Genomic DNA, 18,140 nt, shown 5'->3' with positions numbered 1-18,140 from the left:
CTTTCACCACGCCGCGTCGCGCCCTGCTCAGCCGCCGTGAGCAGGTCCGAAGTCGGCAGGCCTTTCTTCTCTACTGGTTCAGCGAGCCCTTCTTCTCAGCCGTCGTAATGCTACCATATTCTAGATGCAAGGTTATCGTAGTCCATCTGTACATCCTATCAAACACAATCTCAACTCGACGTGGCTCAGTAGGAACATGAGAATCAAACCTGCTTATCGGCAAATTAATCATCCAATCAGGCAAATTATAATTCTATGTTTCACCACTCTTGTCAGGTGATCTGTTTTACTAATTCTAAGTACTTGCCTGACTGCCTTAAATTTTCTCTGTTTTACTCTATGTCTGATCTGAAAGCTCACAACAGCCACTGATTGCATTTACCTGCCACTAGTACTTGCACTTTTGCTTATTTCATTCATTTACATTTACCTGCCACTGATTGCAATGTATTTGCAGAACCCCCGTTAACTGAGATTGAGAAGCAGAGGGCTCAGAATATCATGAGGATGAATGAGAGGATGCAATAGTTGGGTGTCAAAAGACTAGCAGAAATCATGCCCCAGTCATCACGTCCAACGAAGAAAGCAAGTAGAAACAAGAAGTATCATGGCCAGCATAGTGACAGGACTGAACTTGAGGTACCAACTCTTCTACTCATGGAAATCTCAGTATTTGTATGTACCTTTGAAGTGGAAATCTCTCAGTATCTTATGGTGTCATGTCTCTGTTTGCTTTGTAAGGCTGTGACACTGCCTGTTGCTGCAAGAGGAGCATCATCCAAGAGGGTGCTGGCACCTGACAATTTGGAACAAACAAGGTGCACTAGGCAGAGTGTCGCAAGAGAAAAAGAAGCAGCTTCCCTAAGCCTAGTTGAAGCATCAGAGGTGCCACCACCAATACTAGATTCTACTTCAATCCAGAATGAGGAAGGGATGGATATTGCTGAAGAAGGCAAGTGCCTTCAACTATTTATTTCAATGTCAATTTATGTGATCTGATTCATTCATAATGGTCGCATGAATCTTATTATTGACAATAAGGTTTTTGAAATGTATTATTTAGGCACCCTAACTGCAAGTACACAAGTGGAGCAACAGGGAGTGAGTATGGGCATAGAACTGGATAGCATAACCAGAGGTTTAGGGACTAGGATACCGGTTATTATAAAGGAAGGGAAAAGAATGCCAGAGGCACCTATGCAAGCTGCAAAGCTAGCTTCTGAGGGTGGGATCATACTCAGGCAGCATATACCCATATATACAAGTTGGAAAGAATACAAGAAGGATGAACACCAATTGGACAACTTCGTTGGCAAACTAGCTATAAGACGTTGTTTGACTAGTTCAATCTATGCTAATTCTGTCTTTTGGATTTTTAAATACTAATGTTATGCTATTCAATGTATAGACAAAATTCAGCATGAATGGTGAAAAGGATAATGTAACTTCTGCGTGTGCTGACATGCTAAAGGGTGGAACACGCCAAATGAGGTATAGCCTCAAGAAGCAATACTTCGATGGGGTACCAGCCAATCAAGTTAGGACTACATCACCATGTTCATCTATGACTAATGAACAATGGAGAAAATTGGTAGACATGTGGTCAGACCCAAAACACAAGGTATGGTTTATGCTAATATTAATTTCTGCGTGTGCTGACATGCCAAAGGGTGGAACATGCCAATATTAATCAAGTTAGGACTACATCACCATGTTCATCTATGACTGTATGCAATTTTCATATTTGAGGATGATTCTAGGATTAGTTTTTTTTGTGCTATGGATCTGGGGATGATTTGGATACGAGCAACTACTGCTGTTGTTTATTTCTAGGGATTCAGTGCTATAGGTCACAACATAGTTTATTGTCTACCTATGATGTTACTGTTCCATTATTTGTTCTATTACTTATGCTACACAATTGTGTCATGTCTAGGAAAAATGTGCAAAGAGCAAACTGAACCGTGAAAAAGTTAAGCTTCAGCAGTGTACTGGATCTCAGTCGTACATTGCAGTAGCCTACGTCGCGGTAAGAAAATAAACCTATCATGTCATGTGGTTGTATGACAGCATGTGTTGGAATATGTTTTTCTCTTACGTGTGTATTTTAACATGTGCATTGCTAATGTCATTCTATGTTTATGAATATTTCAGAAGCAAGAAAAATACAAAGATACAGAGCCCACTGCAATTGATCTATTCAAGTTGACGCATTGCAGCAAAACTAAGGGTTTAAGTGATGATGCCAAGAAAGTTGCAGTAAGTACCTCTCCTTTTTTCTGTAGTACACTGCATAATTAACCATATAAATAAATTCAAACTTGACAAATCATTGTCTTGCTAGGATGATATGGAAGCCATTTTGACAAGACCAATACAAGAAAGGGAGCAGAAAAAGACTTGCACAGAGATTGTTGCCCAAATGTTGTCAAAGTCAAGCACATTCCTTCGTAATGTGGGACTTCAGCAAGTCTATTACTGCTCCAAAATATGTTACACCACAGATGCAAGAGCTACAAGCTCAATTGGAGGCTGAGAAGGAAGAATCTGTCCGGACTTCGGTAAAAGCTCCAGAGGTTGGAAGCCCAGGCAAAAGAATTAGAGGCAAAAGCTCAGAAACAAGCTGAGGAAGATTGACAACCTGAAGAAGGCAACAACAGATACTTAGAACCTCGTTCGGCAGATGATAGCATTTGGACAAAGTCAGGTCACTCATCAGACTGCTCCTCCTTGACTTGGCTGTGCTCAGGTACACATCTTCATATTCGGTCACTTCTGTTAATCTCTAAATTTAAAGTTGGTGACCTGGTATAGTACAGTTGCAATCTGGATGGTGGCTGAGGCTCCAAGTTTTTGCAGGTTCGACTCATTTTGGTGATCTGTGATTGGAGTTTGGTGTGACTGGAACTATGATCGGAGTTTGGCGTGGCTGCTGCTTTTATTGTGACTGGAACTGTGACTGGAGGGTGGCTGTTGTTGTTGGTGATCTGGTGGTGACTGTAACTTTTGCTATGCTATTGTTGTCGTGACTGGAACAATTTGTAGTCACCTGTCTGTTTTATTTTTGCCCTGCTGCTGCTGTAGCTGTGTTGACAGCTAGCAGCTGTTGCCTTGACAAGCAGCCAAACATAGCTATGTGGCTGCTATTTTTATTTCGATGGATGTATGTTTGGTACTGTGATATGATGATGTGTTAGTGAACTTTGTTGGACTTAGAACTTTGGTGACCTGTAGAACTGTCGGCTGTTGATGATCTTGTATTTTGATGATGTGATTCATTTGTATCGCTGTTGAATGGTTAGAACTATTGTATGAACCATTAAATTATGGAGGAAATGATCTATTTGGATGTCTAATTATTATTGTTATTAAATTATATATGGTTTATTATTTATGATGATTCTTTATATGGGCTTAGGTCGTAAAATTATATGCAAACTGGGCTGGAATATTACTGAGCCAGTATGGTAAAAAAAATAAAAAGGCTGTCAACAAATGGGCCAAAAAAATGATCGGCCTACATATGGGCTAATTGGGCTTATTCGAATTATAATTGTAAAAACCAGCCCATGCTATATGGGCCAATTGGGCTAAATTCGTTGTTATGACAATTCATTTTCGTCATACTGTCCGCGCCACGTCGCGCGCCACGTGATATCACTGGACACTTGTCAACGTCCCGTCAAATATGCTATGACAAATATAGTGACAAATACCGTCGTCATAACCTGGTGACAAACGTGCAATTGTCACTAAGATTAATGACAACTGGGTCTGTTAGTCACATAAGGGGGATTATGACCCACCTTCTATGACCACAGCCATATTGTCACTGTTGTGTCATAGAAGGGGTACAATGACAAGAAAAAGACTATAATTGTCATAATCAGTTAGTCATAGAAGGCCTAACCTCTTGTAGTGAGACTCAAGTATATATAATAGGAACCATAAACCCTAGCCATTTAAAGATTTACTCCTAATCACCAACCACAACTCCACCCGACAATGCCTTCTCCTTTCCTCTTTCGCTTGACGCAACCACCTCCAAAAAGTAATTTTTTAGGGGCAAGTTCTACGTCTGTGGGAATTCAAACCCATGATCTCTCCTCTAGAGCTTACCACTTCCTACCACTACACCACACAATCACTTGTGTCTTCATATATGATGCTATCCTTTTGTACTAACACATACAATTTTTGTAGTCAATATTTTGACTCATAAACAAACTTAAATGGAAAATTTTAACTACAAAGTCTTAGATCTCGTCGAGCACTACAAATTTAAAATATGACATGTCTCCATCGGGGGTAATTTAAAACTTCAAATACTTTAAATTTAAAATCTAAGAACTTAATATATATATATATATATATGGCCCCTAAACGATCTTAAATAAAACTTTTATGAACTACAAAGTTTTAGATCTTGTCGTTTTCTACAATTTTGATAGAAATATTGTCTACATAAGACTTCATTTGAAAAAGTTATGAATTTATTTATGATGCATCTATTTTTAAATGCGTTTTAAAAAGTCAGCCACTGTTGAAAATTGATTTCTAGGTACGGTTCTCTTAACCTGAATGTTTCTAAAAATAGGGTTTACTTAACATAACCACCTTTAAAATGTACTTTTCAGGGCGGTTTATAAGCTATAGTGCTTCCAAAAACGGTTTACTAAGCAAACCACCCTTAGAAAAAAATAGGAGACACCTACAAAAAATTATTTATGTAGTAGCTAGCGAGACTAGTAGTGAGACACCGCCCTCTCCCTCTCCTTCACTGCCACTCCCTCCCTCTCACTCATGCTGGTTCTCATGGCGGTGGTGGACGACCCCCTTCCCTCTCCCTCTCCCCCTTCCTACCACCCTCTCTCCTCAGGGAGCTCATGGCGAAGGCACAACATCGTGAGGGGCGGTGGTCGAGCCCTGCGCCCCACCCCTCCCTCCTCTCAGGGACCCAAGCCTAGATCTGTGGAAGGGTTGAAAGTCAAGCGCCCAGTCCCCCTCTAAGTAGCCCGACCTAGATCTACACGAGGGGTGGGCGCCAAGGGCGGGGCAGGGTGATGGACGAGCCCCACTGCCCTCACGATGGCCCTTTGCCTAGATCTATGTGAGGGGCTATGGCTGAGGGCGTGGCGGTGATGCAGATGACGATGGTGGAGGTGCGAGCGACATGAAAACTTGCTGATGTGTTTTTTTTTTCAATTTTCACTGCCTGTTTTTGGGTTGGTGGAAGTGAACCTCCTCCTCAAATTTCAGCTTGTTCGTTTCGGCTTATTCGCTCGTATCTGGCCTATAATCCACGGCTTGAACAGTGTTTTTCTCTCACACCAAACCGGTCAGCGGTACTTTCAACCATGGCTTATAAGCCAATTCAGCCAAAACGAACAGAGGCCGCTTATCTCGCAAATCTGGCAATAATGGGGATTTCTGAGCTAGCGGTGACAAGCTATGTATATTACCGTATGGCAAATATACAATGGCGGGTTCAAATGTGTCCACATATGGTGCAAAAATTGATATACTTATAACACCATAATTCATGGATGTTGCAGAGCATTACGTAGGCCGACAGCTCCTACTATGTGAAGTACTCTGTCCGTTCTAGAAAGCATGCAATTTTAGGCTTCAATGCATGTTAAAGAAAGAATGCAACAAATGGCGGAGGGCGAATGAAAATTAAGTCGGGGCTAATTTCAAAAGCAACTACTGTAGCTACTATAACTTCTCCGTATGGCCTGAAATCAGGCAAGAATATAAACATCCAAACCACAGATTTCTATGATCTATATTTTCTCCTTGGCAGGCATGCATTGCTTCCCATGCTCTTTTCTCCTTTGCCTACAGACTTCGTAGATCACGCTTCTTTTTTCATCATCAGAGATAGGGAGAAGAACGCTCAGTTTCACCACGAGGAGGCTCTGCCCCTGAACTCAACTATAGATCTATACAAAGGCTAGTACATTAATTAGGTGCAATCATTGAGACGTGCGTGGTGTGGTGCCACTACTGGAAATAGGGCATTTGCCAAGTGCAAACTGCTTTGTCGAGTATTAAAAATCGGGCACTCGATAAAGACCTTCTTTGCCGATTGCCGCACTCGGCAAAGAATTGCACTCGGCAAAGAATTCTTTACCGAGTGCCGGGCACTCGGCAAAAAGGGCACTCAATAAAGGACTTCTTTGCTGAGTGCCAGGCTCTCGGCAAAAGTGCGGCACTCGGCATAGGCTGCCCCGCGTAACGGTGTTCGACCACGTTCTTCTTTGCCGAGTGCCTGTTATTAGGCACTCGACAAAGATTTTTTTTAGAAAATACTTTGCCGAGTGCCCCTGACACGACGCTCGACAAAGATTCAATATTTTTTTTGAAATGTCTTTGCTGAGTGCCTAACAGCTTTGGCACTCGGCAAAGGGAGGAATTAAAAAAATACATTTTTTTTTGAAATACCTTTGCTGAGTGCCCTTGTGAAGGCACTCGCCAAAGAGGAAATTTCTAAAAAAAATTCAAAAATCCTCTTTGTCGAGCACCTTATTCTTGGTACTCGGTAAAGACCCCCTTTGCCGAGTGCCATGCCCCGGCGCTCGGCAAAGTTTTTTTTATTTTTTGCCTCTAAATTTTTTGTGCAACCCTTTTAAAGTACCAGGAACTCCTCGTTAGAATTTAGGGGGTTTTGTGGCTTTTTGATATATTTAGTTACTTTATTTCGTTTACTTGAATTTTTTTTCAAAAAATATAAATTTGAACTGCACGTGATACGAATAATGGAATTTAATGATTCAAAAAATGATAGTCTTGTTACTGAGTGTAGTGTGAGGTCGTATCTAGGAATGGACCCGAAATTTTGGACATCTTGTTCAACATGACGGCAAACTTGCGTGCGAAGTGTTTTTAAATTCTATAAAAAGCAAACGAAGTCCAAAAATCATGAAACTTGTTGAGATGTCGTGATATCGTATGTGGAGGCTATGATAAAAATTTTAGAAGATTTCATGCATATTGTCACGTACGATGCTTACAAACCAGGACATCTCTACAAATATAGAGATGTCCTGGTTTGTAAGCATCGTACGTGACAACGTGCACAAAATCTTCTAAAATTTTTATCATAGCCTCCACATACGATATCACGACATCTCAATAAGTTTCATGATTTTCGAACTTTGTTTGCTTTTTATAGAATTTAAAAACACTTCGCACGCAAGTTCACGATCATGTTTCGTGAACAAGCATGTAGAGATGTCCTGGTTTGTAAGCATCGTACGTGACAACGTGCACGAAATCTTTTGAAATTTTTATCATAGCCTCCACATACGATATCACGACATCTCAACAAGTTTCATGATTTTCGGACTTTGTTTGCTTTTTATAGAATTTAAAAACACTTCGCACGCAAGTTCGCGGTCATGTTTCATAAACAAGATGTCCGAAATTTCGGATCTGTTCCTGGATATGGCCTCAAACTACACTCAGTAACATGACTATCATTTTTTGAATCATTAAATTTCATTATTCGTACCACGTGCAGTTCAAATTTATATTTTTCGAAAAAATTCAAGTAAACGAAATAAAGTAACTAAATATATCAGAAAGCCACAAAAAATCCCCAAATTCTATTGAGAAGTTTCTGGCACTTTAAAAGGGCTGCACAAAAAAATTTGGAGGCCATGCACCGGAGCTCGGCAAAGGGGGTCTTACCGAGTGCGAAGAATAAGGCACTCGACAAAGTGGTTTTTTGAATTTTTTTAGAAATTTTCTCTTTGATGAGTGCCTTCACAGGGGCACTCGGCAAAGGTATTTTAAAAAAAAACTATGCCGACGGCCGGATCAGGGCACTCGGCAAAGTTGCCTCCTTTGTCGAGTGCTTCCTTGATCCGGCGCTCGGCAAAGGGGCGGGTGGGGGCACTTAGGCGAATGCGGCCGGGCAGTCCAAGCCACACAGACAAACAACCCCCGCGCACGCCGCTCCCGGCAAACGCCGCCCCACATCGCCGCTCCCAGCCATCCCCACGCCGCCGCTCGCCAAAGCCGGCCCGCCCCCGCGCCGAGCGCCGCCCTCCCCTCCCCGTGCGCCGCGCCTGCGGCCGCCCTCGCGCCCGCCAGCCACCAGGCCGCCGCCGCGCGCCGCGCGCCGCAGCCCCTCCCCACCCCGCGCCACGCGCCGGCGCCCGCCCCCATGCCTACGTGTGGCTGAGCGTGGCCAGCTCGCCCACGCCAGCCCACCAACGCCGACGGGTGGAGGAGGGGAGGAGGAGGAGGGGGGAGGAGGCGAGGAGGAGGAGGAGGAGGGGGAGGAGGGGAGGAGGAGGAGGTGGAGGAGGAGGAGGAGTCGGCCCTACCCCCGGCGCCCGCCAGGTATGTCCTCTCTCTTGTTGTTGTCGTGGTAGTGATAGTTGTAGTAGTAGTGCTAGTGGTAGTAGTAGTATTAGAAGTAGTGGTAGTAGTAGTAGTAGAACTAGTGGTACTAGTAGGAGTAGAACTAGTGATGGTAGTAGTAGAAGTAGTGGTAGTAGTAGTAGAACTAGTGGTAGTAGTAGTAGTAGCAATAGTGGTAGTAGTAGTAGTAGAACTAGTGGTAGTAGTATTAGCAATAGTGGAAGTAGTAGTAGAAGTAGTGGTACTACTTGGATATATTCTTCTGCATGGATTGATATCCAAACTACATGGCTTCTCTTGAGACATATGTGCTTGTCGGCCATCGTGCCGTTGTTTTTTGCAGGTTTTAGAAACCTCACCGTGCAGGGGAGGTTCTGCCAAAAAAATTTTAAATGACAGTATTTTGTTCTATTTTTGTAGAGAAGAGCCCATCGGAGCCGAGTCGAAGTTCCCGTCGCCGTGCCGGTCTGCCTGCACCACGTCGCCTCGCCACTGCACCGATCCACCACGGCCCCGCTAGCCTGACTCCGTCGTCACCCTTGGTATAACCCCTCTACTCCCTCTCTCTCCTAAATCCGAGCACGGAGCACGAGCGAGAGCTCAGCCATTCGCACACGGCCGACCACTGCACAGCACCGGGTCGACGCACTCGAGGTTATTCCTGTTTTACTCGTCATACATTGATCTTTACACACACCTTAATTAGCTTTGCATTACTGAAACATTAGAGTGAAATATTGCAGGCCCAGCTGAAACAAGAAATGAGGCAACATCAGGAGCTGGAGGCCGGGCAGCAGAGGATGGCGGCCCAGCTGGAGGTCGAGCGGGCCGAGCAGCAGGCCTAGGCGCAGAGGCTGACAGACATTACGGAGTTCCTATAAGGGCTTAGGTAACGTGTGGGCTTCTCTCTGCCAGCTAGGCTGTTGGTTCAACCTCCGCCTCCTCGTCCTGCAGCTGCAGTTACTCTTGTGAGTATGAAAGTTTTTTACTTTCGCTTGTGGTTTTCTTGTATGGCCTCTACCTTCCTAGATTAGCTATCCAAATAATCTTGTCTCACATGCAATCTTTTCTCCTTTGTGCAATCTTCATCTAACGGTGATTCAAATAATCCACCTCATGCACCTCCGAATGATGGAGCTAGGCCTTCACCATAGTCGCAGTGGCCGAGATGAGTGCATGTTGTATTTTTTTCATTTGTTGTTCACTTGGTAATGGACTTGTGATATACTTGTAATACACTTATGGACTTTGATGGACTTGTGGATTTATTTGGATGGACTTGAGCACTTATTATTATATATGTGATATATATTGTGATGGATGTGATATGTGCGGATGGATGTATGGATGAATGAGATATATATGTGATGGATGAGATATATATGTGATATATGTTTGTATGAATTTATTTGTCATGATGGAATGTAAAAAAAATAAAAATTGTCGTTTTGGGTCACTTTGCTTAGTGTTGCACTCGGTAAAGGACCCCGTTGCTGAGTGCTATGGTCACAGCACTCGGCAAAGCTGGAAAAATGGGCGCTCGGAAAACTATTTTTCCAGCTTTGCCGAGTGCCATGACCGTGGTACTCGGCAAAGAATTTTTTTTAAAAAAAATTTAAACTTTGTCGAGTGTCGGCCAGAGGGCACTCGACAAAGATTTTAAAAAAAAACAAACTTTGCCGAGCGCCGGCCAGAGGGCACTCGGCAAAAAAATTTTAGAAAAAAAAATAAAACATCTTTGCCAAGGGCCGGATAGAGAGCACTTCGGCAAAGAATTTTTTTTAAAAAAAATAAAAAATCTTTGTCGAGTGCCTGCATGGTTGACACTCGGCAAAGCGACCGTCAACGGGGCCGGCGCCGTGACGGTCGCTTTTCTTTGCCGAGTGCTCCCGGGGCTCTCGGCAAAGAGGGCTTTTGTCGATCAATTTTTTGTTGTGTGTTCTTTGCTAAGTGTAATTTGGCCTTTGTCGAGTGCCTCAGGCACTCGACAAAGAACCTGAATCCAGTAGTGTGCTGGTGTGTAGAAGAATCTATTTGGGCACATGTACCACATTTCTCCTCTTGTCTAATTTTAACGTAGGAAGCTAGAATTATTGCATGCTGTTTAGGACAGAGACAGTGTGGCTCCATGCTCTTAGACACACAGCTGTACATTCATCGTCGTTTGGACATGTTTGTTGTAGTCTCGTTCTGTACTTGTGTGCTCCTATATCCGATCCTATCAGCGGTTAGCGTATATATCTGCATGGTATAACGAAGGCAAGCGTGTACGACAGGCGCCGGGAAAGCAGCAGCATGGCAGCATGGGCGGGCGCCGAATTTGCTGATCCATATCTGGATGTGTATCACGTTGCATGCAGGAGCATATTGCGGCTTGGCCGGCGAGACCACCACCGCACGCGGATATATAATCGTGCGATTTCAATTCCCTGCGGCGGCGACGGCGACGGCGCCATGCATGCATGCACGCCGCAGCCGCGCGCAGTTATGGCCAGGAACAAAGATCGTGTGTGGTGGCGCAGCGACCTCCAAGTCTCCTCCGCTTGCAGCCAGCAGCAACAACCGGACGGAGGCGATCAGGCCGTCCGTCCTTCTGGCTGGCACATCCTCCTCGCATGCATCCAGTGCAGCTGGCATTTCTGTCGCTGCCATTCGATCGATCGGGTGCGGCAGCTGCATAGCGCCAGCCAAGAACGCCCGGCCAAGATCCCGATGGCACGCGCAACCAGAATTTTAGATTTTTTATAGCAAGGTGGGCTTTTCCTAATGTTTTAGCATTTAAAATTTAGTATAAATTTTCCCTACTAAATGCCTCCTAGTAAAATTCTCATATGCTATGACTAGTGGTAGTGTTTTATTACTACTTAAAAACACTAAGGTTGCGTTTGGAAGTAGGTATTGAGACTCAGAATTCGGAATTGGAATTACTAACTCCGAATGCCACTATTTGGATGTCATGGAATTTGGAATTGAAAATGAAACTCAATACCAACCGGTATTGGTCCCGCTCTCACCCCTTCACCCTTGATACCGAGCCGAGCCCCTCCGTATTCGTTGGAATCGCGTCGCCCCCGTCCCCCGCGTCTCTCTCACCCCCTTCGTCTTCGACACGAGAAGCTGCGCCACCGCTCCCTGCCTCCCTTGCCGGCGGGCCGTGCCGCCCCTCCCTGCCTCCATCGTCGTCGCTCCCTGCCTCCCTCGCTGATGGGCCGCGCCGCCCCTCCTTGCCTCCATCGCCGGCGGGCCGCGCCGCCCCTCCCTGCCTCCATCGCCGTCGCTCCCTGCCTCCCTCGCCGGCGGGCCGCCCCGCCCCTCCCTACCTCCCTCGCAGGCGGGCCGCGCCGCCCCTCCCTGCCTCCATCGTCGTCACTCCCTGCCTCCCTCGCCGGCGGGCCACCCCGCCCCTCCCTACCTCCATCGTTGGCGGGCCTTGCCACCTGCTCCCTGCCTTCCTCTGTAGGCGGGCTGCGCTCCACGGGCGGCAGAGGGGATGTGATGTTGTCTGTCAATTCCAATTTAATGATATGGATATCCAAACATGAATTGGTATTTGCCACTCAGTTGAATTCTATCTAGCAATTTCATCTTTATCCAAACAATACCTTTGGTATTGTATCCATTTCCAAAATTAGTCTAATTTGATATTCAACCCAATTCAATTCCAAGCCCTCCAATCTACATCCAAGCGAAGCCTAGAGAAGTCTACCATTTTAATAGTGACCGGTCCATGCATGCAGAGGAATGAGCGAATGAATGAATTGAAAGATATGTGTATCCTATTCCTATCCGATTCTTATTAATTCCAAATGATTTCTTGTCAGGTTTGGATAACGCATGCAGTAGTAGTATCAAAAGTTTATCCCATTTTGCATGCAGTGTGTGCTCGCGGCGCCCCCAGCAGCTAACGTGCCGCCGCTGTGTGGAAGGCACCGAAGAAATATTATCCCTCGATCGGAATTTGGAAATAAATTTATGCGCCACTGGACGGACGCTTGTTTTGTTCCTTGTGTCCGGTACGTGCTGCGGCCGGACATGAGCACGGGCGCGATGTCAGATCAGATCACACACACACGCACACGACACACCATATGGCGGCAGCGGATGGATGCGCCTCGGCCAACCTGTGCCTGACCGACCGACCGGCGCCCGAGGCCGAACGCCGCACATCATGTCATGCGTCGCCCCGGCCCGCTCGTCGTCAAATCAAGGCCTTGTTTGCAAATTTTTTCAACATGGACACTGTAGCACGTTTCGTTTGTATTTGACAAACTTTATCCGATTATGGACTAACTAGGCTTAAAAGAACTGTGTAATTAGTTTTTTTTACCTACATTTAATGCTCTATGCATGCGTCCAAAAATTGATGTGATGAAGAGAGAGTGAAAAAACTTAAAATTTTGAGGCAATCTAAACAAGGCACAACGACCGAAAGACACCGCTATTCATGACGTTAGGTGCAGACTGCAGAGTCGCGCGACGACGGGCGAGAAAGAGGCCGCGTGCGGCCGTGGGAGTGGGAGTGGGACTGTGAACCCTTTTTGTCCGTGCCAAATCAATGCAAAAGGTGCTGGTCTGACCCGACCGGCCGATCCGATCTCACCACGCCATATGCATGATTGGCTCGGTCGCCGTCGCTGCGGGAGAAGCCGGAGCGGCGCGCGGCCGCGTCACTGCGTCAGGCAGCAGCCAGGCCGATCACCGATAGATCGAGCAGGATGGCGCCGCCGTGGGATACCCTACCGGGCGGTGGATACATGGAGGGCCGTGGCCTCAGATGTTGGCGTCACGGTGGTTGCGACGGTGGACCACCGCGCGCGCCCACCAGCTCCTCTAGGCAGTAGCTATAGCTGCTAGCCTTTCGCTCTCCGCGCTGCCCTGTCCACTCCCTTGCGCTCTCGGCTCTCCCCACCGGCCGGGCCGGGTCGATTTCCATGCAGACTTGACACCAGTCACCAGCTGCGCGCCCGCATGCATGGCTGCATCTATCTATCTTGTACTGTCTCACTTCAAGTGGGCTGCTGCGCCTGGGCACGACAGCCAGATCTCTGGTCCTGCCTGCATGGGATGCACACACACATTTGCAGCCTGTTTGGACTCGTGCTGATACGATCGGTATAAAATCATGGATTATTACTTGCTGGCTGGTTTGGTGCAAGAGAAAAATACTGTTCTAGCTGTAAATTTACGATCGTTTAGCGAACAGACGGTTGACTTTTCCTTGGCCTATTCCACTGTTCCTTCAGCTCTAGCATGGAAAATGACCACTCCTACTTATTAATTTGGACCGTTACGGACTACTGTTACTAAGTGAAAGATTACCATTGCTACTTATTAATTTGGACCGTTACTGATTACTATTACTAATTGAAAGATTACCATTGGGCATGTTTGGTTATACGCCATACCCTACCATAATTCAGTTGGGGCGAGTTCTGGTGCCGCCGCAGTTGTGGCGAAGAAATAGATCGCCACAATCTATGGCAGGAACCGAGTCTGCATGATTTTGTGGTAGTCTAAGCTTTCGTGTCAACTAAACACTGTGGCAGGCCAAATCAAGGCGTGGGAGTGTGGCTGAAATCCAAACAACCCCTAAATTCCTGATATTGACAAGAAAAAAGATAAATTCCAAAAATTAGACAACTGTGATCATGTAGCTAGTCGGTAGACTCTAATCATCATTAATAATAACAAATAGCAATTGATATGTTTTTTTAAAAAATTGCCCACATGTGCCAAGTGCCACTATAAAAGTAGTCTAACAGAACACCATAATCTTTTATCTAAATTGCCCAACACTATCATAATGTAAATTAACCTAAATAGCTCTTAATTTCCTTCTAAATTACACACATATCCCATTACATATTACAGATGAACAATTTTGATTAGTCATGCCCCTCATTTTATACGTAAGTTTCTATTACTTATATCTCTTAAAATTGCTCGCAAGTACTGCGACAACAAGTTGATGGACTAGTATGCACAAAAATAAACTAGAAATCTACTATCTATGAATGTACCTAATAAAATAAGGCTTGACGTTAATTTTAAAAGTCTAAAAATTACTACATTAATCAAAGAAAATAAAATAAAAGTGTCCATGCATATGTTAGTTAATTACCCATGACTACTATTATACAAAAGGCAAATTTTACTGGAGGACAACGTAGAAACATGTAATTGACTGACACAAACCACCAAACCGAGAATTTACCTAGTACCATTACAAATCCGTGGTTCTTTGCCAGGTGACACCACCATTGATTTAAATGTAGGATTCCTAGTTCATCCACTGATTAACGTAGGTTGGGAGTGTATAAATATAGACTGAGGAGGGCACAAATACTTCTCATAAGAATAAGAATTGAACGGCATGCTAGCCGCGCATCCTACTAATTAACTGATTGAAACATGCAAAATTTACTAAGCTCAGGGCCCAACCCAAGGCTGACATGCATGTCTTTCTCACTCATCAGCCACAGGTTTAAATGAAATGTTTGTAAAAACGAGCTACTGTCAGCAGGAAAAGAAAATTGCTTGTGGCACTGTCACATACTGCATGAAGAGATTAGCACTACAGTGTTGCCATGCTGCGCGGCAGGTTGGCATATGCAGGACCGGGCCGGGGCAGGGGGCGGTGGGGGGAGCCTAGCGAGGCTATGCGTGAATGTCTTGTACTGCGTCGCCGATAGGCTGCACGAGCGCCATGATTGTCGTCCCCAAGCTTTAGAGAGGTCCTAATCGGCCGGCGTTAGGCCCTGGATCGGGTAGGGGCGGTTCTGAATTGACAAGACCAAGGAGCGGAAATAATCCCACTACTAGCAAGCATGAGCCCGTTCGTTTCGTCGTAAATGATCGTAGATTATTTACTGCTGACTAATTTGATTGGTTTGATGTGAAAGAAAAATACTATTCTAGCTTATAATCCACGATCGTATAAACTCAGCTGAACAGGCTGCATATGCGTGTAATTGTAAATCATTCGGTTAGGGGAGGAGCAGCAGGCTAGATTGGGTTTGGCCGCCCCCAGCTAGCTAGCTAGACAGTAGCCAGGCCTCATCCTACGTTCCTAACAGATGGACGGCAAGCATGGCCAAATCGTGCTGCAGCCGTGGGTGCCACACAAACACCGGCACTAGAGAGGGGTAGATCTGAACATCGCTGTTTGGGAGGAACAGCACCAGTAGTGCAATGCACGGTCGGCTCGATCTGCCAGACTGCCAGCAGTATTTCCTGCAGATAAGAGCAGGGATCGCACTGATCCAAAATCCGTTGGTTCGCAAGGATTGCACGTACGTGAGTAGTCATTGCTACAGCCGGCCTTTCTAAAGGTGGATGTAGATGCTGTAGAGACGGTTAGACTAATCCAGCTACTAAATTTAGGAGGTGTGTTGAAAGAATATTGTATGGGGTGTTTGAATACTAATAAAAAAATAAATTACATAATCCGTCAGTACTCTACGAGACGAATGTTTTCAGCCTAACTAATCCGTCATTAGCACATGTTTACTATAGCAAATATTGTCAAATCATAGACTAATTAGGCTCAAAAGATTCGTCTCGCAAATTAGTCGTAAACTATGTAGTTAGTTTTATAATTAGTCTATATTTAATACTCCATGCATATGTCCAAACATCGATGAGACAGCGACTAAAATTTAGGAGGGACAACCAAACACCCCCTAACCGTCTCTAGTGTTATAATGCTAGCAATTGTCGATTTCTAGAGACAGTTCAGTTGGCCCTAGAAATCATTTGTCAGAAATTATCCAAAAATCATAAATTGGACTAAAAGTAGTAATTTTTAATTTAGGAGACACGCTATAGAACCGGCGAGATTCCATCCTGAGACCTATGGCCTCGTATGCAGCTCCTCTGATCACTTCACCTCAAAGTCAGTTATATCTATAAGGCGTATTCAGTTTCTCTATTCACTTTACCCAATTTTGAAATAATTGGGACACTAAACGAATTCGAATGAAAAAAAATATTTTCAACTAAAAAGTTGTAGATATAGTCGAGCACTACAATTTTGATTTTGGTCGTTTCTCCATCCGAGGTCGTTCGAAAATTTTAGGGTTCAAATATGAGAAATTCAAACATAATTTTTTTCTTTGGATAAATGATTTTAAATGAAAAGGTTGTCAACTATAAAGTATACCTCTTCGAGATCTACAACTTTGGTTTTTGTCATTTCTTTATCTGATGTCATTTGAAAAATTCAAATTTCAATATAGTGAGGACATCAAACTAAATTTTTGGACCATATATTATTTAAAAAAATAAAGTTCTCAACCGCAATGTTTTATATCTTTTTGAGATCTATAACTTTGGTTTTAGTTGTTTCTCCATCCAAGATCATTTCAAAAACTCAAAAAATTGAATTTCAAAATGTGAGAACTTCAAACAGAATTTGCTAGATCCAACTGAACTCAAATGAAAAAGTTGTCAACTACGAAGTAGATCTCTTCGAGATATATAACTTTGATATAAAATTTGTCTTCGTCTGATTTCATTTGAAAAAATTATTGTGATACTAAAATCGATTTTTAGAGACGGCTCTTGATCCAGCCGCCTCTAGGAATCTATGTATAGAGGCAGTTGCATCTAAAGCCATCTCTATAGATAGAGGGATTTGTAAAGGTAGCTGAAAATATCAATGTATTTTTAGAGTTGGCTCATTTTAGGAACCATTTTTTGAGCCGGTTATAAATGGAAAGCTAATTGGATTAGAGAAGTGCGTGGAAGGAGCGACAAGAGCAGGCGGTGGACTATGAGGTCGTCAATAGCGTGGGGGCAGGCGAGGCGAGCAGGGGCGAGGCTGATGAGGAAGAAGATCTGTGTGCTCATACTTGTAGCTACGCACATGCGTTGAGGAAGAGGCTCTCTTGCGGGTTTTGTTTTATTTTTTGAAGAAAAAACAAAACAACCCAGTGAGAGTGTGAACTGCCCTGACTCTTGAGTTGTGGATAACTGGCAGATTCCAGTTTTTACTCAATGCACAGTGCTGCACATTGCTGTATCATGCAGAGCATAGGCTGGAATAGGATCGCGGGAAGAACAAGTAACAACACCACACTTCATCCTGCGAAATTACAAGTGTGAAACAAATGTTCATCGTCTGGGCTTATTTTGTAAGAGCTTGATCGAGCATTCTAACACGAAGAACACCACTACCGGATGTAGGATTTAGATGCCTGAATTAGGATAAACCTATTGTGTTTTGAGTGCTTAAGCCACGAAAGACTCAGACATCAACCCACGTCAAATCATTAGATTATTGCCACAGAATCGAATCCATGACAGTGAGTGTCTGTGGGAAGTGTGAACCTTCGACTCCCGAAGTGTTACAACATCAACGGTGTTTGACCCTTTGCCATCGTAGTTTGGAATCGGGCATCGACTTATTTCAAAATTGCCAGTTCATGCGGTGTATTTGGGAGGGCACATCGATTTGATTGGGCAATGCGCAGCTCGAGCTACATGCTTTGGCCGATGATTCAGTTCTAGCTTAGTGGGAAAGATGGACCACATTCCATCAATAATAGGATGAAGACTACCTTCCATCGTCATGTTATTGTGCTATGGAGTGCGGAAAGAAAGGAATACTTCCTTTGTTCCAAAATATTAATTAGTCATTCTGGTATTTTCAGATACATAGCTATGTCTAGAAACACAACAAAAGATATGTATTTAGAAAATTCAAAACAACTTATAATTTAGAACAGAGAGAGTAGAACAATTTTTTTTAGCGACACCAAATTACT

At 44.3% G+C, this 18,140-nt stretch overlaps 1 protein-coding gene and 1 pseudogene across 1 annotated transcript; both read left to right on the top strand.

The window, feature by feature from the left end:
- The first annotated feature begins 555 nt into the window (after window positions 1–555).
- LOC136548839 (uncharacterized) lies at window positions 556–2,627 on the top strand (annotated as a pseudogene).
- A 5,284-nt stretch (window positions 2,628–7,911) lies between these two features.
- On the top strand, window positions 7,912–8,898 carry LOC136548838 (serine/arginine-rich splicing factor SR45-like). The gene is made up of 2 exons (XM_066540220.1): window positions 7,912–8,352; window positions 8,794–8,898. Exons 1-2 carry the CDS (start codon window positions 7,912–7,914, stop codon window positions 8,896–8,898), a joined length of 546 nt encoding a protein of 181 aa, XP_066396317.1.
- The last annotated feature ends 9,242 nt before the right edge of the window (window positions 8,899–18,140 follow it).

Source organism: Miscanthus floridulus, chromosome 4 (assembly GCF_019320115.1).
Source record: "Miscanthus floridulus cultivar M001 chromosome 4, ASM1932011v1, whole genome shotgun sequence".
Taxonomy (NCBI): domain Eukaryota; kingdom Viridiplantae; phylum Streptophyta; class Magnoliopsida; order Poales; family Poaceae; genus Miscanthus; species Miscanthus floridulus.
The sequence above is the reverse complement of the archived record's forward strand: the minus strand, read 5'-3'. Positions and strand labels throughout refer to the sequence as shown.

What these genes read in the sequence shown, in the direction of transcription:
- LOC136548838 (XM_066540220.1), top strand. Translation starts at nt 7,912, where the DNA reads ATGCGGCCGGGCAGTCCAAGCCACACAGACAAACAACCCCCGCGCACG. An exon ending in CTACCCCCGGCGCCCGCCAG is followed by an intron (nt 8,353 to 8,793) that starts GTATGTCCTCTC and finishes CTATTTTTGTAG; the next exon opens with AGAAGAGCCCATCGGAGCCG.